General features: G+C 33.3%; 1 protein-coding gene across 11 annotated transcripts; it reads right to left on the bottom strand.

Moving 5' to 3' along the window:
- Positions 1-6,505: 6,505 nt before the first annotated feature.
- Positions 6,506-20,985, bottom strand: LOC137813658 (ENTH/VHS family protein). 11 transcript variants are annotated; one of them, XM_068616028.1, is made up of 9 exons: positions 20,631-20,985; positions 19,119-19,213; positions 17,575-17,707; positions 16,870-17,117; positions 14,331-14,450; positions 13,932-14,076; positions 12,356-12,495; positions 12,240-12,275; positions 6,506-7,789 (listed from the first exon to the last, which is right to left on the bottom strand). In XM_068616028.1, the coding sequence occupies exons 3-9, from the start codon at positions 17,648-17,650 to the stop codon at positions 7,013-7,015; spliced, it is 1,542 nt and encodes a 513-aa protein (XP_068472129.1). In that variant the 5' UTR covers positions 17,651-17,707; positions 19,119-19,213; positions 20,631-20,985; the 3' UTR covers positions 6,506-7,012. The 11 variants fall into 11 exon arrangements, with proteins under 11 accessions (XP_068472129.1, XP_068472125.1, XP_068472127.1 ...); XM_068616024.1 differs by having other exon boundaries at positions 19,072-19,223; positions 20,631-20,967; XM_068616026.2 differs by having other exon boundaries at positions 19,119-19,223; positions 20,631-20,929.
- Between the last annotated feature and the right edge of the window lie 3,958 nt (positions 20,986-24,943).

Raw genomic sequence — 24,943 nt, 5'->3', positions numbered from 1 at the left:
TGGTAGCTGGTTTAACAGTTCTGTTTTCTTGGCTGATCTGATACTTTTATCTGTAAATCAATATCAATCTTCATTCTTAACCTAAATTTGTGAAAAACGCCCCATAAACAATTCACCCCCCTCTTGTTACATTAATTCTTACATAATTGACACCACCAAACATAGGAGGTTTATTAATAAACGCACCTTAACCAAATGGTAACTTAAACTCAACCTTTTTTCAAAAACTAGATAAACTTTCAAGCCCTAACTCTTGATACCTATTGCTCAAATAAGAGGAAGTTAAGTTCAAGTGGGGGGATTGTACTTGGAAATGTTTTCTCCAATAATTGTTTTAATTCAGAAAGAATTTTAACATATATTTTTGGGAAACAATAGATTGATTTTATAGTTGAAATACACTGATACAAAAAATGAATCTTTTTTTATATATAAAAAAATATATTAAATTATTTAATACACATATCTTAGAACACAGTCTTGTAAATCAAAAATACAATTTGAAAATATCAAAATTTGTTGTAAAAGAAACAAATATCTAAACAAATTTCAAAAGGTGATTTTTTAAAATAACATATTGTTTTTATGATCAAGAAATACTGGAAAGAAATTTTTACAAAGTACATAATAAGTGCAAAATTCAAAAGTATCAATTAATGCTTTTAAGAAAAACTTTGATTATATTAGAATTAATGAAAACTTCTTAAGTTGTGAATAAATTTATCTTGTTAATCTGTAACTAATACAAATTGATACAAAATATATCAGTATTCAATGTAACACCAATATCACTTATCGCTACAGTTTCAGTTATTACATTGAATCAAACAAGTCTGCAGAGAACAAAAACAAGTAATTGATTTTTGAAAACAATTGGTTAATTATACATGTACAAATTGTGATGCATAAATATTATAAAGCAGTGATAAATAATGCATAAAAGACACCAAGATTTTATGCAACATGATGATGTAATTTTCAAACACCAAGCAAGTGTGCCAATCCACATATGCAATTACCAAGAAAGCATTTTATGTGATATAATCCCTATGGAAATTGGACACATTATACTTGGTCAACCTTAGCAATTTGATCATAATACTTTCCATGAAGGTCATTCAAATAAAATCACTTTTACATTCAAAACCCTAAACCTTATAAATTTTTTTGTTTAATTACTCCATCTTTGGAAAGAGGTATGTCTTCTTTAAATTCTTCTTCTATTATTCATACATTTTCTTAAAAAACAATAAAGCCACACATTTATTGGCTTTTAACAAAATATTTTTGCCTTTTTTTTTCCTTACTTGATGCAATCCAAGATGATGGATTGTAGAAGTTGAATGGAGAGGAGTTTGCACCAAGAATGAGAGGTTATATTGAGGAATTTGAGTAGTTTTGGTGCTAGAAAGTAGAAAGAGATTTGGCCAACTTTCTAGGATTTACTAGGCCTTGGAGGCTCTCTAGCAAAAGGAGATTAGGAGAGAATGAATCTCAAATTCAGAGTTCTTCATTCAAAATTTTCAAATTTGAATACATGAGAGTATTTTAGAGTATTTATAGATGAAGGTAGCTTGCTCCTTAAGCTACCATAACTCTAGTTAAGTAGACTTAACTATGGTGAGTGTGGTGGCTTAAGGAGGTCGTGTGTACTGTTCTAAGGTGCTCCAGAAGCCCTTACTTGTGTGACAAGTTAGGGTTTCTAGAATATCTTTGTTGCATCTATAAAATAATCTATAGAAATTTAACATACAAATCTTATACAGTTTTATTCTATTATTAACACAAACAGTTCATCTTTCTTTTATTCTTGTGTACTTCCTCACTTCAAAAGGTTTTGTCCTCATATCTAGTTTAAAGTGCCACCTTATGTGAAAAGAATGCTTTAAGATCCGTCTGGTTCATGAATCCACCTAACAAAAACAACAAACATAAGAAGAATGCAAAAGTGTAAACGTTGATGGATATGTAAAACAAAAAATTTAGGTTGTGTGGTATTATTATTTCCTAAGTTAGGTAAATGAAACACCACACAAAATGGAGAATAAGGAAAAATATAACAGGGAGAAGAAGTACCTCGATCAGGTGATACAAACATGCAAAATTTTGTCTGTGTCGAGGTAATATGGTTATCTGATTTATTTTGTTGTTGGAAGGTTAAGGTTTTGTTGAGCAAATTATGGTTTTAGTTTACAAGTATCCCCTCGAATCTGTTTGGGATAAGAATATAGAAAAAACATTTCTTGTCTTTGTTAGGTTAAGATTTACCCTATAAAAACAATTAAAAGTTAACATAAAAGAAATATGGACAACAAAAGGAAGAAGAAAAATGGAAAACATGTCCTTTGGTTCAAGGTCAAAGTAATCCTTTCTTCATAGGTTGGCCGGAGAGATCCAAGGAGTAGTGTTATTTTTATATGTAGGTGTTAGTTTTTCTACCTAATGAAGTTGCCTAAACGTTTGATCTTCTTGGTGTATTACTATCAAGTCTTCACAAGAGTGTTTAGAGGAATCTATATCATAATATCCTAACAAATGCTTGATTTTCATTTGTTGAGGCACAACAAAATCCCCATCAATTTGAAGCCATAAATGTTTATAAGATGTAAATGGGGTATTTATGTTGTATTTAAACATTTGAATAAACAAAGGTATAAATTGATAACTATCCATTAGAGAAAACCTTTGAAAAAATTGACAAGTATGATGAAAATCATTTTCTCTATGGAGAGTGTGAAGTTGATTAGCATTTTTAAACCAAAGATTTGAATCAAGGAGAGAGTCATTGGAAATAATATGAACAATACTAGTACTAGACTCATCTCCTTTTGGTTTACTATTAATCAACTCTTTAGAAGATATGTCGATTTCTTGCTTATTATTTCCTATATTTGTATTCTATTGTTGGTGTATCTATAATTGGAGGTATCTTGGAAGAGATGTTAATTTTTCTCTAAATTCTCTCTCTCTTTAGATATAATCTTTTTCTCCATTTATAAACTTTTGACCTATGGCAATAAATTTTTAGATCTGCAAAAGTAGGCTTACAAATAATAGGTTCAGCAAAAGATACTTTTGTAGAAATCTTCTCCCTAGAATGTGGTTGAGCTACAACATTGATCCACAATATAGGAATTATATAAGACCTCTTTACTTGAAGAATAGGGTATCTTATAAGGTGTTGTGTTTGTATAACACCCTTCCCCTTGTCTGATCCAAGGTCTATGTATGTTTTCTCTATATCCTAGACCTATGTGTGTTTACTTTCCTGAATTTGTTTATATTTTATAAGCATTTCTTTTATCTCAGAAATATTTTTATAATAAATCAAGTAAAAACGATAATGAGAGAGATAATGCCAAAGTCTCTACTAGTTCACCTATAATCAACGCTTACATTCAATTAATCAACCATTCTAATAAAGTTATCTACTAATTAAGTTTCAAAAAAAAAAAAACCCTAAGTAATGTTGTCTTAAGTTCTACAATACTTTAGTTCAACTTTTGTGACACTTTATCACGAGAATAACATGGAAAAGCTATCCATGTTCACACTATTACCTTAAAAAATAATTCAATGAAAGAACAATATCACCTACAAAGAGTTAAGCATAAGAAAATAGTTGGAAACTCGAGTAATCACACAAATGTTTTTCTTATGCCAAGGTATTGATCTCAAAATTCAAACTTGACTCAGAGAACAATTATATTACTCAAGTATCAGTATCTCCCATTAAACAAAGGGTTTAAAAAAAAATGCAATTGATTTCATGTTATTTGGTTTTGAAATGAAAAAATAAATAAAGATTTCAAAATCTCGGAAGTTTCAACTTTCTTACTTTGACATGTATGATCAAAGTGGCATAAAAAAGAACTTATGACAAAAATTACACTTGAAACAATGATGCGAGAGACACTACACCATCCTTGATTTCAAATCTTCATCACTTAAAGATCTTCACTCCTTACATATCTCATGATCAACTAATAATATTAGTTTGAATCATCAAATAAATTGCATTTAGCACACATGTCATCAAGTGAGGCCATAAATTCTTTGAACTTTCTCTAATGAATGGTTTAATTCTCCATCTACTTTTAATATATACCAATAGTCTATTTGGCTAGAGTTGTCATGTATCTTCCCTCATGAACATTAATTTCTGACTGCAATTTGTTTCCTTTAGTTATATTATTTTTATTGAACTTAATTCCTTTTAGGACCTTAACATTCTTAAATTTATCTTAGCCAATTAATGACCAAATTGGTCGACCTCTAGATAGTTTGGATTGAGAATATTTTTTTACATAATTAAACTTAATTTCTAATTATCCTGATATTATATGATAATTTTGGAAATAATTTTAGAGAGTGGTAAACCTTTATAACCAAAAGTGATTGAAAAAATAGAATCAATATACAATTAGGAGAATAGCCTAAATTTTTATTATTATTTTTTTAAGTTTGTTTAGATCTCTTAAATTTGAATTTCTATCTATGATTAGAACTTTTTTTATAGTTATTACACACTAATCTCTTAATATATTCAAACAAGTACCAATTGAAACCGAATGAGAAACGTCACTCAACGTCATTGACCGATAGGGTGATGAATCACATAAAGAATAAATTGATAATAAATGACAAATAAGAAAACATTTTATAAATCAGAATAATAACCTTCCTATAAATTTGGGTCACATCCCACCAAATCCGAATGACACCTCGAGAAATAAGTTAACATTGATTTAAAGATATATGCTAGATATGGTCATTGAATCAAATAGTTTGTTATCAAACACGATAAATAAGTCTTCTACAGATGAGCAAAGTACGTTTTTATTAATTTTACATCATACACTCTCAATACATAATATTTACTTAATCATCGGAAAATCTTTTACAGGTTTACTTCCGACTGAGCGCTAAAGCGCTAAAGAATTGAAGGGTTAAAATTTAAAGCAGTAGAAGAGTTTAAAGAACTGGAATAAAAAAAACACGACCAAATACGCAATTATTGAAGAGCAATAGACATTAACAACAATTGTATTATAAAATAGGCTTAATTTAAAGATCACGTACATGCACAAAATCTTCATATTATTCAGTAATACCTAATATCTCGTACATGCTCACAAAATTTGTATTCCTACTTTTTTTCTTCGTACGCACCATAAGAGAAATTTCTTTGTTACATCATAAAAGAAATGCTTACACGTTGTTTATTATTGATTAAATTATTTTGAAAATCTCAACGTTGTGGTTGTCATTTCTTTTTTAACAAACCTATAATCATAAAATCCAAAAAGCGAAAAATTACTCATAATTTTTTAATTTTAACCAGTAATAAAAATGTTAAAAATTGATTGTTAAAACTCTTATAGGAATGGGTGAGAAACACGTTTATTTTTTGCATTTACTCGATAAACAGGTTTTGATCAAAGTGTTTATTTAAATTTGAATATAATTTTTTTCAATATTTGAAATGTGAGAAAAATAATTATAAAAGAAAATAACTTAAAGATTATAAAGTATTCGAATCAATACGCAGCTTTCATAAAATGTATCAATATTAACATTTAACATTCTATATGTAGTTAAATAATAAAATAAATTAATTATAAAATTTAAATTTAAATGTTTTTGCAATATATGCGTTGATAACGTTATAAACTCTGCTGCAAATTGATGCGGAAACACGAGCAAAAATATAAGTTCTTGTGTTCTTAAAAAAGCATTAGGTGACTAACTCTTTAATCCCAATATCACACACTAGAGCATAGCGCGAATAAACTATTTATACAGTGCCTCTTTGAATAACTCATTTAGCATAATGGTTAATCACTCTAGGCTCATACATCGAGGATAATTCCTTGACAAAAATCTGTGATTAACTTTTTTGGGGTATAAAAATTTGTTTCATAAATAATTCTCACAATACCACAAGTTAAGTTTAGAGTCTAGTTATTATTATGTAGTCTATTTTTCTAATAAAATAAACTGTCAATTCAAAATTAAAACCTTGTTAAGAGTTTACATAATGGAGACTTAATTAGCCTCAAGTCTCTTATAACTCGCATAGCAAGTAAAGTTTTGATAGTAGTTTGTTTTCACCGCTAATAATATGCCAGAAATTATGTAAAGGAACACTTTTTTTGTGTGAGGAAAAAAAACAAATGAAGCTTTTATCTTATAGACGAGATTTTCCTGTCTACTAAACTCAACTTAATCTAAAGTTTATAATATGCATTTGGTCAAGAAAATGAATTTAAATAAATTAAATTATAATTTCTAATAATAACTTCTATTTTCTCATTCATCTTATAAATCACACAAATTATTGTTTATCTTTAAAAAAACAATTTAAACTACCAGATTAAATTTTAATACAAAAATGGATATGAAAAAGAAACTACTTTCAAGGAATTTTCTAATTGGTAGTTCGAAACCACCATACACTTTTGAGAATAAAAGAATCTGTTGCAAAACTTATATCATAAGCATATTTAAAGAAATGTTGTCATGTATATGATAAATAAATAAAAAGGTTTAGAATTAGCCGGGCTCTGAGTGCAGTGTTATAAATCCATAAAATACAAACACAAGGTCTGTACATATAACAGCCCCATCAGCGGAGATTTAGATGTTAAGAAGATATGCCAGCTGACTATGACTCATGTCGAACTACAACACTAACGGATTCACTAGTAACCACATGCCTACAACCCTCCAAAACCACACATCTAATAAAAAGCCATAAGGCAATAAAAATGCTGTTATACAAAAAACAAAACCCTACTCAATAAAAGTACAAAACCGTTATCCTCGGCGTACCACAACAAAATATTTTAACTTCAGGAAATTAGTACCAACCCAACAACTAAGTTACAGAGCATTTACTATCTGCACATCTGACTGTGGGAAGAATCAGATTCCCATAGCAAGGTTAAGGGTGGAGGTATGAAGGCTTTTCTAAGCAACCCTACCTCCAGAACATCTAGAACTGGGAATCTTATTGTCGAGATATTGGGGCCATAGGCATTGATGAGGGCTGGTTATAGTAATTTCCATCTGAACCCTGAAAACCCTGATATGTACCCATTGGAGGAGGGGTAAAAGTGGAAGCACCAACACCGGGATAGGCTGCAATTGACGGCTGTTGTGTCATGCCATAGCTGTATGCCATACTACTAATGGATCCAGCAGTCTGCATGAACTGCGGCACAGGGTACTGTGATATTGGAGGTGGTGGTGGTGGCAATGGGGGAGGTGACGATGAGGGTGGAGGTGGTGGTTCATTGGGAGTAGATTGCTGGTTGGTTGTAGGAGCATTGTGTTGAATAGACTCAGGTAGAGAGAAGGGAGGAAGTGGTTGTTGAGGATTCTGAGATGGCATAAAAGATGGTTGGTCATTCTCGAGCTTGGTCCTCTTCTCTGAGTGATAATCAGCTGAAGACTGATTGCCTATGACACCTTCTGATGCTAGGGAGGACAGCACATATGATAGCATCTGCGCGGAGGATGTTGAAGCAGTAAGTTTTGCTGCTACTGCAGCAGCTGCAGATTTGCGTGGATCTTCCTCAACCTGTCCAGATTTCTGAGAAAATGACACTTGTGGTGTGTACATTAATGGAGCAGATTGCTCCCTTTCACGAGAAATACTAAAACTTGCAGATGACATGGAGGTTTGAATTTCCTTTGAGCTCTGCTCAGCTATTGACTGAATGTTGTTGCCATTAAGTAACTGTTGGCAGTTGTTGGACGCCCGATCTGACCGTACATTTGCAGCCTAAAATGTACAAGTATCACATATATAAGGGGAACCAGGCTTACATTAGTAACATGTCAATACATAATACATACATGACTAAAAGTTCAGATAAAAAACATTATAATAAAAGCCATTCAACTTTAAAAACAATACTATCCATCCTAAATATAAATACAATTGTAACATTACTTTTTATTAAGGTCAAAATTACATATGAATCATCATTTAAAAAACTTAGCCTTTTGTTAGTTCATAACATGGTACCAAAGTGAAAGTCTACACAAGACCAAGTAATAAACCGTTTGATTGTTCCCACCACCCTAACCCCCTTTCTAATAAAAAATGTGAATTCCAGCAAAAGAAGTGATAAACTAGTTTTTGTATCAATCTGTTGGAGATCCCACCCAAATTAGAGTAAATAAGTGGATGCAAACCTCATCTAATAAGTCAGTTTTGTGAGACCATGTTAGACTTAAAATTCACTTCCTAATATGGTATCAGAACATAGCCTAGCAAGGTTTGTTTGAGCTAACTGTGCCACCCGCTATCAAGATTGTTGTTGAACCACCCACAAATATCTAGTCTCATGCTCAAGATGTCTAATTATCATTGTGAGTAGGTGTGTTGAATATCCCTCATCGAATAAAGATAAAGCCAAATTATATTACATAACAAGTCACTTTTGTGAGATTGAATTAGACTTAAAATTCACTTTCTAATACAATGTTATTGACAACATCATATTAATGAATATTAGAAGTCCAAAACTCCTTTACAAAAAATATATCATTAACCATAATAGGTTATGGTGGAAACATCTCAGGAAAAAAAAGATACAATACATATACAAAGATAATTAAAAATGCAGATATATAATTGTAAGGCAAAATAATTAAAGACAACCAACCATTCGGTTAACAATAATAACTAGAGATGTCAAATAGTCTCATCTAATATGCCAACAAATAAATTAGTGCTGTTGACTACACCCAGCCTATGTCAAGCCAATGAACCATTTGGCTCCACTTGAAAAATAAAAAATAATAACTTTAAATAAAAAATTAAAAATAAAATATTTTTTTTTTAAATTTTAGTCATTGATGAAATTCATTTTAATTTTATATACAACGATTTGATACATATATATAAATTGTAATACATACATATATATATATTACTTTTATTTTGTTAAAATACAATTATTATTTTCTAAGACGAGTCAACCGACAAGCCTACGGGTCAGCCCAGTCTAAGCCTATTCAGGCCATGAGATAAATTAGGAGAGCCAAGAATAGTCCGCTTCAATTAAAGCCACGTTCATTTTGGTCTAACCTGGTTCATTTGTCTCGAACCAGTCTATTTAGACAGCTCTAAAAACAAGTCAAAGTAGAAAAGAATAAAGAAGGTGGAGGGTGGCACTGCAGAACAAAAGAGGAAACAGAAAAGAAACTGGAAGGGTGGCAATGAAAACAAAATGGGAAAACAAAAAAGGATACCCTGCAGTTTAGATTGGAGGGACTGCGCTTGGAGAAGGGGGTCAACTCCGGCTCCGTAGTGAGCCCACAGACGCATTCTATGGTTATTTAAACAGGCCGACCAAAAAAAAATAAAAATGGTTATTGAAACAGAACAGCTCTGCACAGCTGGTAGGTAACCTAAGTTTTTTTTTTTATTTTGGTTTGGGTTCAGTTGTTTACTGTAACTTCATTTTTATTTTTTTCATTTTTCGCCGCAAAAGATAAGATGGAATGGATTATGTTTTGTGGCGCATGAAAGTGAAGTTAAGAGATTGAAACCCTAATTTCAGATAACCTAGTCAGTAAATAAGTTTGGGCCTTACTTGGCCCATTTCAAATTTTTTAAGCATTGCAACCCTAACTGTTGAAATTCACTGCAACTAGATTTGTTGTGTGGCACCGCAAAAGGAAGTCAGCTGCAACATTTTTTTCAACCCTAATTTATTTGGCATGTTTCGGTGAATGTAAAAGGAGTTAAGAGATTCCTTGGGTTAACAGGTTATTATCATAAGTGCATTTCCAATTACGTCAAGATTGCTAAGCCACTAACAGAGTTGTCTAAGAAGGACAAATTTCTATGGAATGCAGAGGCTGCTGCAGCTTTTGAGATTTTGAAGAAAGCAGTCACAAAATCCCCAATTTTGGCTCTTCCTAACTTCTCAATTCCATTTCAAATAGATTGTGATGTTTCTGAGAGTGGGGGCAGTTTTGATGCAGTGTATTATAGCCTACTTTAGTAAAGCATTTTTAGGAGCTAAATTGTTCAAGTCGGCTTATTATCAAAGATAATTAATGGCATTTGTATTATCAATTCAGCATTGAAGGCATTATTTGTTGGGGGTTGGAAATCCAAAGTCTATTACAATCAACTTGATTGAGCAAACAATTATTACAGGAAACCAGCAGGAATGGCCAGCTAAACTCTTGGGGTTTGACTTTGAGGTGGGTTTGGAAAATAAGGTGGCTGAATTGAAAACCATTATTTTTTTATCCAATTTGGCAGCAGAGTCGTGATATTCAAGCGGAAGCAGTGCAGGATCCAGCATAAAAGAGATTACTGGTTCCTTGGAAGTCAATTAGAGTGAAGGCCCAGGTAGTCCTTGAAGGGTTGAGGTGTTGTTTTACAAGAACAAGCTGGTTTTATCATCTAGATCTCTAACTCCTCAGTTGTTGGAGGAATTTCACACACCACCAAGTGGGGGTCATTCTGGTTTCCTGCACACTCATTGTAGACTTGCTGGTAAATTATTTTGGCAAGGAATGAAAGGAATGGAGAAAATATTCAGTCGCTACTAGTGGATTGTTGAAGGTGAGTGGGTTTTCCTTAAACTCTGGCCCAGAGACAAAATTCAGTTGTGCTCATCAAAAAATGGCTCCTCTGTTTTTTGGGCCTAATCAAACTATTCACAAGTTGGCAGAAGTGGCTTATAAACTTAAGTTGCCCAAAAGTTAATTGTTTATAGAGTGCATCCTGTATTTCATGTTTTGCAGCTCAAAAAGGCAATTTGAATTTATTAGTTTTCTCCTGAATTGCCTTTGGATTTGAGGGGTTGAGGAAATCATATTTCCTGAAGAAGAAGTTATTGTGGAGGGATAAATTCGAAGACATGGACAACATACAAGGGAGTGTCAGCAGAAGATACCAGATTATAGACTTGAGGACAATGTTTTAATTAAAGGGGGGAGTAATGATAGAATACTGAATATGGACCCTTGTGCTGCAGGATGTCAATGATGTATTAGTAGTGGGCTTTAAGCCTGACAAGCCCATCCTGTTGGAGAGTTTGAGTGTAGGAAAAAAGAAATAAAAGGGAGAGATGAGACAGCTTCTTAGGTGGCAGTTAGTTCAAAAATGTCCATATAGTGATGGAGAGAATAAGGGAGGGCTGACCAAATATCTTTTCTGTTAGGACCCAAGTGGATAGAGAGAAAATATCCCTTCCTGAGGTGCATTGGTCTGGAACTCATTGTATGTGAGAGCCCAATTTCTTATTGCTATCTAATATCATTGCATTTGTTTTCACTATTTCAACTCTGTTCTATCACACTCCCACATAATCGGTTGCTGAAACCAAGTTCTAAATTACCTATTGGTAGTTGGGTTTTTCAATGGAATAAAATAGAAGGGTGTAGATAAAACAATTAAAAACAGGAATCTTTTAAGAGATTAAAAAAAAAAGAACCAACAAAAAGAAAGGACACAGTTCTTTCCATTTCCATATTTTTATTCAATGTCTTCACAGAGAAGTTGCTCGTAACCACTGTCTTTCAGATATATGGTAATTCAATTTTTTGACAAGATCATTTACTAAAATTGATTGAGGACCATCCAAGCCACCATATATAAGAATAAAGACAGAAGAATTGTCTGTATAAAAAGTAGAATAGTCACATTTAGGACTTGTATTTTGAACTAATTTTAAGAGTACTTTGTAAATAAATCAAAGACACTACCATCACTTATACAAGCAAGGGTCTCTAGAGCATCTTAAGAGGACCTACACGGCACCTCCTTAAACCACTAAAGTTCATCATATTAAGTTTGCTTAACTAGAGTTATGGTAGCTTAAGGAGCAAGCTACCTCCACCCTCTTCATCTATAAGCAGCTAAAACACACACAATGTATTCAGATTTGCATATTATTGAATGAAGTATTCAGAATTGAAGCTCATTCTCTCCCAAATCTCCCTTTGCTAGAGAGCCTCCAAGACCTAGTGAAGATCCTAGAAAGTTGGCCTCACCTCTTTCTTTTTCCTAGCACCTAAATCACTCTCAAACCTCACCTAAATCACTCTCAAACTCGGTGCAAAACCTCACTCATTCCACTGCCACCTCACTCACTCATTCCACCTTGGATTGCATAAAAAATACTTGCCAATCTTTGCCAACTTATCCAGAAAGAAAGAACGAAACTATATAACTACTCATTAAATTTGGACAAGTTCCAAACCTGAATCTGGCTACGGACTTGACCCAGCTTGAATTCCTGAAAACAAAAGCATGTCAGAAATATATACTATTAAGTTGCTTTCATCAATTTTGTAAAGATAAAAGTCTCAAATGAACCTGATCTTCAAGAGCTTCTCTCAACTGAGACACGAGACTAGTTCTAGATGACTCTATGGCTGTTAACTGCTCAATGCAGTCCTTCAGTACAGCATTATGCCCCTGGAGCTCATCCACCAGTGCGGATCCACCAAATTGCCCTATGACGATTGAATAGCAAACGATACACAATAAGATGCAATCAACATGCATTCCAACTTAATTAAACACTTCAAATGAAAAATACTGGGCTAAATTGCAATTTTGATACCCTTATTTATTTTCCACTATTTTAGCCCTCAGATTTTAGAAAATTCATAATGTCAAATCCCCAATTTTGCCTATATATATATATATCTTTTATTTTTTTACATTTTAATTTATTATATTATTTCATGATAGTTCCTTAAATGAATGTTAGGTCTGGGATTCAATTGAACCAAAATAAAACATAAAAGTTAGTCCTGATTACAATTGTATTATGGCAAATATAACAAAGGATATGGTTGCTACTGTAACAACTGCATCCACCTACACTTGTAACCAATATCATCGATATCGAATATCGGAAATATCAGGGACCCAGAAATCTTTTATGAAAATATATTAGAAGCCGTGGCAGAAGCATTGCAAACAAAGAAAATACTATATATACATATACACAATATTAGAAAATACAATATATACATAATATAAAAAAATATAATATATGTACATGCATAATACAAGAAAATACAACGCATACATATATATAATATATAATATAAAAAAATACAACATATACATATAGATAATTTAAATAAATCCGAATATATAATTGTAATCCAAAAATAAAGAAAGACAATCATAATTAATAATAATATCATGTCTAGAAATTCAAATAACAATAAAAACCAGAAATTTCAACTTCAAATCAAAACTAAAAATAACAAAACGTGATGAAGGAGACTGTTGGTTCAATGTGGGTAGGGTGGGTGGAGTTGCAGTCAGCAGCGGCAGTGACAGGCAGAAGCAGTGACATAGTGGCAGCGACAGCGCCAGCAGCAGCAGCAGGACTGCACAATAACAAAGGAGGTTGTTGGTTCATTGTGGGTAGGGTGGCCTAGGTCAATATTCTGTAGTAATCTTTGGTTTGGGCTGGGTTATATGCGGACCCCCACTGGGAAAATAAGAAGAAAAGAGAAGAATAGGGTTCACTGCCTCAAGTTGGGTCATGCGGACCCTTGGCTTATTCTACGGGTGCTTGCTGCCTTTGTTTGGCAGACCATTTGGCAACAACGCCATTCCCTAAAACCCAAAGACATCACAATTGCCCAGCCATGAAAAACCTGCATTGCCACCGCCATATTGTGGTGGAAAGCTATAACTCTGCCACCAATTTCATCCATAGGGGATTTTTGATAACACTGGTTGTAACCAACAAACTCTTCCAAACAACTGTCGCACTATTTAGCACAGCTGTATTACTGTTGATAGTGGAGAGATACAACATGTGTATACACTAACAAAGTGGGATCACTTATACATGAATCACAAACTAACTATTCAAGTCAATTAAATAGGCAAACAATTATAAGTAAATGATAAATTGACATACCTGAAACTATTTCTTTATCTGCTTTGTCAAGACAGTTAATGGCATTACTGCATTTGCTCAATATGGCGTCTTCATCTTTTTGCCCTCCATAAACAACATGAAAAGCTGAAACTATTTTCTCCAATGCATTCCCTGAAGATGGCCTCTGCAATGGATAAGAGTACAGCATAAGAATGCAATCAGCATGCAGAGTATTAAGAATGAAGAAAATAAATAAAAGATTGATATCCCTTGTGTAAAACACACATAGGGGTGTTTATTATAGATGAAAATAATAACAAAATTAATAACATAATAACAAAATAATATAAACTATGGGTTAAGCCCGCTACATTCAACACAAAGCATATTAACAAAGTAGGTGCTTCAAATCATCTACATCAAGACACAAATTATTACCAGTTTCATGTTTGTAGGCTTCACATCTCGAGTAGTGTTTTCCACATTCCTACCGACAAATTCTTCCTTAAGAATTTGACCACGAGAACCAAAGACTTTCCTCTCTTCCCATATAACAATCTGCATAAAGTAGAAAAACATGTCACAGTGGGAAGAAATTTCACCCTATGTTTAACATGATCTATGTTATCATGAATATTTAATCTACAAGAAAACATGATAAAAAACAAGTTACAAGTTACATATTTTCTTATTGATCACTTATGGCATTGCGTTATTAAAGTAAGACTGAACCTTAGAACCAGCCCATAATAAAATGCCAAGTTGAATCGGAAAACACATTTAGAATAACCATGAATTTAGCAGAATCAAATATCATGTCCATTTAGCAAATATTAGAAAAAAATTCCATAAATGTCGCAGCACAGAATACACACTCCAGGTAGAATAAGAGAGAAAAGTTTTATTATTGTTGTTGTTGAATAATGATTACCTTGTTGTATAGCTTTAACAAAGCTGGTTTGCTATACCTAGTATGCCACAGGCAGTAGTGCTTATTTAGAGTTATACCATCAATTATTCATATTTATAAATAAATACACCAGTGGGTGTATGAACACATGCTGTTTTCCAGTCTAAAACCTTCAACTTGGAATCAAAGCAGGTACAGTCCCACTCTCAGTCCTCCCTCCAGTTACTGTGTTGACTGTCAGAAACCGTTGTTGCTGCTGTCATCAGAATCTTTATTTTTTTCAGCAACTTACATACTATAATTTGGTCATATATCAATGTCGGATTTCCAACACATTCCTTCACACTAAGGACTAAATATCTCAAATGTGAGAATAGATATTTGTGGCACGGTAACCTCGCTAGGATAGGCTCCTTATTTCTATTTCTATAACTGTATCAGCCTTGATTATGGTTATACCTTCTCTCTAGTATCCAAAATTACCATTGTTCAGCTTTTTCTTAATATGCCTAGCATTAGCCATTAGCCACTCTATCAACTTGACATTCAAAATGTCTTTCTTCATATTTCCCCCAAACAATGTGTTTACTTAGTTGATGACAATGATTACAAGCAATGATGTTATTAAAATTTCACAATTGAGAAGGCACTTATTCAACCACTTCCAAATCAGATATATTGGTTGCTCAAAATATTTTATTGGTATTGAGGTGAATCAACCAAAAGAAGGCATTGTGATCTCAAAGAAAATATGCTTTCGACATTTTGGAGGGAACTGGCATGACTGAATGTAGGCCCATTGAGAGTCCTGTGGATCAAAGTTAGAAGTTAATAGTTGATCAAGGTGAACCATTCTCATATCCTGAGAGATATAGGATATAGGTAGGGAAACTCATCTACCTCGCAATCACAACACCTAATCTTTCAACCGTCATTGGAGTTGTTAGCCAATTTATGTTGGATCCTCACACTGATCATTGGAATGCTATTATATGCATTTTGAGGTATATCAAAATATCTCCTAGACAAGGGTTATTATATAAGGATAAGGGAAATAGTTAAGTTTTGGGATATTGTCAAGGTGAATGGGCATGTTTCTCTATAAACAAATATTCTACTATTGTGTATCCATTGGTAAAAATCTTATTTCTTGGAGGAGAAAGAAACAAATCATTGTTGCCTGTGAGTTATGTCTTTAACTACATTGAACTTGTGTGGATCAAACAACTTCAAGAGTTAAATTTTGTGAAGTCCAACAGGTGAGTTATATTGTAGTGTTAATTAGGCAACCCTTCACATTGCATCTATTCCAGTGTTTCATGAAAGAACTAATCATATTAACATTGATTATTGGTTCATACAAAAGTAGTTACTAGGGAGATTAGCGCTGAATTTATCAACTCCAGTGATCAACTTGCAAGTCTTTTATAAAGTTGTCTTCATTATACCTAGTATGTCATAGGCAGTAGCCCTTATTTATTATTTCTCAAAATTGTAATGTCAATTACTCAGATTTATATACGCAGACACACACATCAGTGGAGTGTATGAAAACACATTGTTTTTCTATCTAAAACCTTCAAATATTATTATTGAACAGCTACAAATCCAGGGTGGGGGAGGGGGAAGGAAGGAGCTAGAAGGGGAAATTGACCACAACAAGATCCAAACCTAACTGTGAAAACCGGATGGTGCGATATGTTAGCAAACATTAAACTTTATAGTTTATACACAAAATGATAGAGATCAAATAATCATATTAAACATTTACATACATCCTCTTTTTTCCCTTTGATATTCAATTCATATCTATGAACACAATAAAATATATTAATTAACTTAGAACTGAGACATTGCATTCACCCAATAATAGAGTAGGCATGTAAGAAATGTTGGGATGAACAATAACCAAATTTATTCATCCTTCTTTTAAATCAAAAAGATCTAGAACTTTTTTCAAACTCCAACTAACAAAAATACTACACTCTAAGTTAATATGTATTATGTGGGGAAAAAAGTCAAAATGCATGTATCACAATTTTAACTAAGAATGAATAATTAAAGTACCAGTCGAAGTGCCGCATTCCTAGCAAAATCATCTCCATTTTGAATCACATCTCGGAGAGCATCTGGAAGAACCTTCCAGAATTCACCTACAAATTCAGATCCTTTTCGCCTGCTGTTCTGTAAAATATCATTTGCAAGATACAGAAATGCCAATCTCTTCTCACGTGGAGAACCATGAAATTGCCTATCCCATGTTTCAACAACTTGTTTGGCTTTGTTCATATGAAAAATACACCAATGTGACAAAGCTTAACCGTGTTAAGGATCATATCCAAGCAGCAGCATATATTTATGCAACAAATATAAAAAAAGAAGACAAAGAGATTGCATGAATGTGAGTGTAAGAGTGTGTGAGTGAAAGTATGATAAAGAAATAAATAATGGTTACGCTGCTTTACTAGTAAATATAGAACCCCATATACAGTTCTGCATTTAAAAAGGGAGGGCTTAATCATTGCAACAAACTGAGAAGGACACAGGAGGGTGCGGGTGCTTAGAAACCAGTTAAAGGGGTATTACACCCCAGTCAACATTTCAGGGATCAGGTTCCAACTTCCAAATAAAGTAAAGCACAAATTATTGGCAATAGGTGATGTTAGACACTAAAAGCAGAACGAACTCAAAAATTGGAAACAGACAACTGCTTAATTAAACAATACAATATTAAACATACATTATAAACCATAAAATGATCTAGAAGGATACTCTCTATGCTCGTTTGGGAACCATTCAGCTTGGCTAGTTTTTCCACTAAAATTTGTGGATTAAATGTGCTACCCATCTTTCCAATTAGAGTCAGGGACAACTAATCAACTAGAATGTGAACCTCGATAAAAACCTTCAAATAAGAAAACAAAAGAAACACCAAAATTAGAATAGAACCAATGCCAGCAAAAAAAGATAACATACAATATAAAAGATATAGATTTTTATGTTGATAAACATGTACATGCATCAGCTGTTGCAAAAAACACATATATTAAAAAAATTAGATGAAGTAACCCTTCATAATAAAGTACCCCAGCTAAATATGTACTTGAAAGTCGCAAATTCCGAACAAAATGTATCTTTCTAAAATGATAATCATATGCATACACATCAAATGCCTATGGTGTATGGACCATAGTTGCCTGGTTCACATTACTCCAGATTGACAAGTGTATAGATATCTTTCCTGAGTGAGTGCCACATGAGGAATATACTAGGTTGCTAGTTAGGCTTGTGGTACGTTTTAATATATTCATTAGAACAATGCTAATATCAAAATACACATTCATTTTTCACATTTTATCTTGAATCCAAAGATGTATTCATGTTACATGTATATACAATGCCTTTCCAGATTTTAATTTTAAATTAATATTCATAATGCCTACACACATGTGCACATATATTCATCAGTTTTAACCAGAATGCCTTATAGACATGTGCGCACATATATTCATCAGCTTTAACCATAGCCATGGTAACAAGCTCCAATAACCAAAAATATAAATGACAGTCCTGCAACTAGTAACCCCACCACAAGAATCACTTAAATAACCATTCCTTCACATATTCCTATTGAAGACGACAGAAGCTCTGCTATTTTAGCACTACAATGAAAACACCAACATTAATGCTAGCCAGAATGTTAATGCTTCAATCAAGGGTTGTGTCTCAATACATGTTCCTCAACATATTGAAATGAAAACACACCGCAAACTAGAAAGAACTACTCAGATCCCTATTTGTTAAGCAATATGCAGAGTTAATGCGCATCCAAAGCCAAGAATTCCAAATGCTTGTTCTGAGCTGGACCTCCAATTTAGATCATTTATAAATGTAAAAAATATGGGAATATCTTTTTCACTGTCATACTCTAGGTTTCTGATATTGCAGCTACAGACCAACATGTGACATTATTTTGAAATTTACATATACCTCTCTGAACATGTGCCAATAAAAGTACAAATGCACAGATTAGGCAATCATTTATAAGTAGTTCAGAACTTAAAATAGTAAATGATTTATTTACGATAGACAAATGCACCATCCAAGAACACAAATGAGAAGTGACATGAGCTTGGGCAAACCAAACTAAATTTTAGGATTGTGCAAATAAATTAACAAATAGATTTTCCTTATTCATGTAATGTTTTCAAAGATGGATAGACATAAACACTTACAAAATTAATAAATATTACATGTATAGAACTCAACCTTTGAAATTGCAGCTACCATCTCAGGTGCAGGTGCGTCATGATTACCTAAATTGTGATTGATGAGGCCACAATTGCCGTAGTGATGCAGTTGCAGAGATCTCCAAAACCATTATACTGTGTTTGCAGACCTAACTTAAAACCTTGACAAAACTAAAGTGAAATTAGGAAATTTTTAGTTGAAAATAAACCACAAAAACAAAAGAAACAGTTGGTTGTGAAAGTAAAATGAACATAGAAATCTACCAAATAAGCATGTAAAGACATAGGAGAGAAAAGTCTAGGTAACCAAAGCAACAAGACCAGGCAAACAAACGAAAATCTAGGTAACCAAGGCTATAAGTCTACACAAACAAATGAACTATGCTTAACAAGATCAAACCATTTAATATCTAATCCGTTGGCTGATTAGCACTTGCTTTAATTATAAACTTGCAATGTAAAATAAAATACAAGCATGTGATGCCATTAAATTATGCCTTGATTAAATGAAAGCTGATATGGCCATTTATATACAATCTGATACAGAAAAATAAATATAAAGTACAGATGTAAATGATGTACGTGCACACAGAGGACAGAACAGCAGCACATATGGAGACGTAACCACAGAAACACACATGATTGCCAATCTTAACGAAATTAAATCACTAGCATCGATGCACACATAGAAAACATGCACACAAGGAAAGAACACCAGCACACATAGACACAAGCAATAGACACACATGCTTGCCAATATTGGTGATATCAACTCACAAGCATGGATGCACACACTTGGCAACATTAACGACACCAAAGCACAGAAAGGAAAAAAATGGATTTAAAGCACACAAGTAAACACAGTTAGGACTAAGATTCAAAAAGATTGACCAGTCCAGATATAACCCTAAATATCCACTTTAGCGCATTAAGTTTCGTTACAGGCTACTTAAAGTTCACTAATGACAACAATTATGTAAAAAATATGACACAGAGTCACATGAACTTAAAGAGGTAGACACACGAATGCAAGAGTGTTTAGGGTTCAGGCCACACAAAACAAAAATATGACCAAATTAGCACACACGTCGGTGCTTAGGGTTTAGGGTCACACCCTATGATAAGTAAGAGTGTTACAGATATGGCCACAAGGCAAGGACTCAAATTGAATATGAAACATATAATAACCAAAACCACACAGGAATATGACAAACAAAAACTTTTCTGAGAGGTTTTATATAAGGTCCACAGGATTGTATATTCCAAATTCCAACCAAACCGTTCAATACCTCCATCATACACGAATTCATCGACAAACATCTTTCCACGAACCAAAATAAGGTACACAAACGCAAAACAATCCTCCTTTGTCCAGTGATTAACCAATCAATAAACAAAAATTAGACATGTAAAAACATATTAAAAGAAAACCCACATCATATTCCTAATCGATAGAAACCCCAATCAATTGCCGCATACCAGAATAGACAAAGCGAACAAAGAAAGAGCGGAAACATTTTTAAAAAAATATCAGAACTGAAAAATGAATTCAGATTCCAAAAAGCGGCTCATACATACAAAGCAGTAGGAAGGAAGAATGCGGTTGAAGAGAATCAGAGAATAAAGCAACGAAGTAGGATTCGCACGGCGCTTAGATTTTCTGGTGACAGAGAGAAGTGTATTTTGCTAACGAAACTATATTCAGTTGCAGTGAGCTAAAGCGAGGTTTTAGTTCCGGGTTTCGGTTTGGGATTGTGCGGTTGTGACTTTTATACGGCAGCGAAAGCACCCACAACACAATGTGACACAAGAAAGAAACAAACGAAAGCTTCGTCTGTAGAGGGGGTACATTTGGGGAGGGTGAATTTTATGTTCCCTGAATTACCCCTTGTCTTCCTGCAAAATTAATCAAATTATCCAATACAACGGCGTCGTTTCTGTAAAGGCCTCGCGTTCTTTATGTAGCTATATTTTGGTCTTAAAAGTAATTTTGAACAAAACCCTACCAGCAAGCTGTGCTTTTTAAGTCTTACTTTTTCTTGAGCTTTTGCCCGTTTCATCATATGGTGAATTGAAACTTTACCTATTTATCCTTTTACAAAAAAACTTCAAACAAACTGACTAAAAAAAAAAACTTCAAACAAACTGACTAAAAAAAAAACTTCAAACCGCTAATATTATATCCCACTTTTATATATATGTGAGAGAGAATGAAAATGAAAAAAAAAAAATCATTACTTTCATAGATCAAACAAAAATTTTGATTTTTGAAAACCGAAATTAAACCGCTATATTATTATTAATCTTTACAAATGATAATTTTTGTCGTGTCACTATCCTACAAAAGAAAATGTATTGGTTGGATGTGCTTGAGCTTGACTTAAGCACTCAAGTGTGTTATCTTGGCTGGTTAAGTGAATACAGCGAAAATATTTAGGTTGGTTCAAGATAAATAGTAAGTTCAATAATACGTTGAAAGGTCGGTCTAAACAACTAACAACTCATATTAAAAAGATAAGTAAAATAAAAATAACATAAAGAATAGCCAAATTAGTTAATCACATATATTACTGTAAACTTCAATGAAAATAAACAATTAGAGATAATCTTTTGTCTGTACTCATAAAATAAAGGGATATATTAATAGAATATCTTTATGTTTGTTAAACTCCTGAAGGGAGATCTACAAAAATTATAAAAGGGTCTCGAGACCCTAAGCAAAGGTAAGTTCAATCTAGGATACTACACCCATACAGATACTCTATATTCAGATACTCATAGTTAGGGTTGGGCAAAAAATCCACTTTTGTCAAATTGCTCCATCTCTGCACTACACTAATCCATTTATTTAAATCCAGTTTTTAGTTTGATCCATATTTTATTATATTTTTAGAGCAAATATTCATTTTGTTTATAAGGATCTTAAAAATTAGAAAATCCAGATTTCCAATCCAAATTCTCTGTTCTATCCAAACCATCTTTCTATACTTTCTCTCATTTGTGGTTTTTTCTCTCTCTCCAGCACCTCTTATTCACTTTTTAAAATTTTAGTTTCTCTCTCTTGGTTCCACCTCTCTCTCTCTCAATCTCCTGCACCTCTTGGTTCCACCTCTTATTCACTTTTTTAATTTTAGTTAGTGTTTCACACACACATTACATTATTATGCAATCAAGTTTTATACATTTTCTTTATAATTTTATTTGTTCCAATATTTTGTACATAATAAATGGATATAATATTTTTAAAGTTTAATTAAAGTATTATAGGTAGATATATTTTAATGTTAAAATGTATATATTATGTTATCTTTAATTTTTTTTTAGTTTTATTAAATTATAACTTTATTATATTTTCTTAATATTTATATAATATTCTAACTTTTTGATATATATTATTATATTAATATTATGTTAATTTTTTAAGAAAACATGATTTTTTATTTAAAATACAATTTTTTTTTATAAAAATATGGATTTTTACTTAAAATCCAATCCAAATATGTGGATTTGGATATCCAAATTGTTTTTATTAAAAATATGGATTTGAATTATAAATCTAATCCAAATATTTGGATTTGGATTGGATTACCTAAAATCCAATCCATGACCACCCTTACTCATAGTTATATGCTCTCACTGACTTGATCATCAGAGTCTTGTCAACAGGTGGAGCTCCCCTCACTATGAATTATTAGCATCTCAAAGCAGCAACAACAAAAAAGAAAGTCAGCCCGGAATCCACCACTGAGGTCCGATCCAAGTCAGCCGGCGAGAACTGAAAATAAAAAAAATTTGTTAAAAGTGTTTCACAAACATGATACATACATAAAATTTGTTAACACAATAGATGCATGTTTCTATTTGAAATTCGAATTTCGTGGGTAGTATGCTCAATGCTCAATGGTGAGGAACGACCATTGATTGTCTATAGAGCATGAATAAGGTTGGGAAGGCAAGTTCATGTATCTGAACCCTATTCAGCCAATCATAGGATTCAATGGTCACAGAGCGCGGAGATGAGACTATGGTGAATTGCTCCATCTTAATGCATAAGTGAGCCATAATAATTACTTACTTTCTAGATAACCTTGTGCGAGGAATCAACTTGGTTTGGCCATAAGGAACAAGAAGTTTTGAATAAACATTGCATTTAAGAATAATAGTAACAAAGGAAATCCTTAAAGTTATTTTAATCTCAACATCTATGTTATATTGTTAATTCCTTGCTTCAGTGATTTTTCTAAACTTCACATCTAGATCTAAATATTTAGTATTATTATTATTATTATTAATATTTAAGTTATTTATAAACATTATATATAGAAACCATCTTCAATCTTAGTATCACTTAATCTTAAAAGTTAATCCTACTATGGTAACATTAGTTCTCTATAAATTTGACAAACCTCAAGTGTACTACAGTTGACCTGCCCCGCTTGTTAAGTGAAAGGAAACAGGACTTAAACAATCCGTCGTCAAGTTTTCTGCATCATTGTCGAGGAATTAATTGAATATCAAGTGATTTTATCTTTCATTTTGAAGAATTACACATTGTAAATTTTGTGAATAGCTAACTTTTAACTATAAATTAAGATTTGACTTTGTTTATATTAGACTAACTTTTCTAACCCACTAACTCTTTTTAGTTTTTTACTTTGTTTTTTATTTTGAAAAAGAAATCTCTTTGTGGTTGCACTTGCATTCTAACAAGAGGCAAGTTCTCTTCAAAAGATATTTTTGTTAAGTAGGACATTGAAAGACTCTTGAGATCTAAAAGAAGAAAACTTAAACAAAACTAAAGAGATTTAGAAAAAGGATTGAATCTCACATAACCCAAGTTGAAAAGATGGTTGATGACAGAAACAATGATGGACAAAGAATTGTTACTCCTACAAGGAAAACTTTGAGAGACTATGTTGTTCAACAAGGACCAATATATTTTTCAAGCATAGTTATGTTTGCCAAAACATGATCATTAGAAATGAAGCCAACATTTTTTAGCTTAATTAGTGTACCGCCCTGGTAGTCGGAAGTGATGACGTGGCATCCCGCTACAGTATAGGCGTGTTGGCAAGGCGCCAGGTTGGCAGAAGGGAAGGAAGTCGGGGGGCTCGTGAAGTCGCCAGTTATTAAGTTGGCGTGTTCCGATCTCCAGCATACCAGAATAGGCGATCACCGGGTTAAAGATGAAGTCGCCAGATGTAAACTCAGGCGACCAAGCGGTTGGAGATCGCCAGAGAAAGCACATCGCCGAAGATGAAGGAGAAGCAGATTATGAAGGCGGCCGGCGAGACCACAGGGAAGGTGTATGAAGGCACCCTAACTCGTCAGTTCCAGTAGAGATCGCACTCCCAAGTTGGCTATGTACTGGGCAGTACCATGCATAGGTAACTTAGTAAAACAAGAGTAGAAGCAGCGCCCAAGTCAAGGAGGCTCCAGATGATGGCACGTGTACAGTTGGATACGAGCCACGTGTCCAAGTCTGTAACTGCCAGGAGAGAGAAAGTAACCAGGTATATAAGAGTTCTCAACGAACTTTCTAAGGTACGCACGTTCAGATTATACTCTTTACGCTTGCGAGTTATAGAGCTGACTGTGAGAGAGGATTTGCACGGTTCTTGTTCTCTTAGTATTTGGTGATTCGGTCACTGACTTGGGCGTTGGAGTGCGATCGGCCGCAGCGACGCCGCTCTGTTTCTTTGCAGGTTCTTGAGGTGGATCTTGAAGAGGAACGGAGGTGTGAAGCGGTGCGCACGTCGATCCTTTGACGAGGCAGTTTCCAGCGTTCTGGTCAACAGGCAGGATCATCAGGCGCCCACCGTGGGGCCGTGTAAAACTTGCTCCCATCCACAGCGTGAGTTCTTGGAGGTTTTCGAAGTTTTCTGCGTGGT

The sequence above is a fragment of the Phaseolus vulgaris genome, chromosome 1 (assembly GCF_051622355.1).
Source record: "Phaseolus vulgaris cultivar YP4 chromosome 1, ASM5162235v1, whole genome shotgun sequence".
In the NCBI taxonomy this organism is placed as follows: domain Eukaryota; kingdom Viridiplantae; phylum Streptophyta; class Magnoliopsida; order Fabales; family Fabaceae; genus Phaseolus; species Phaseolus vulgaris.
This window is presented reverse-complemented; position numbering and strand designations above follow the sequence as displayed.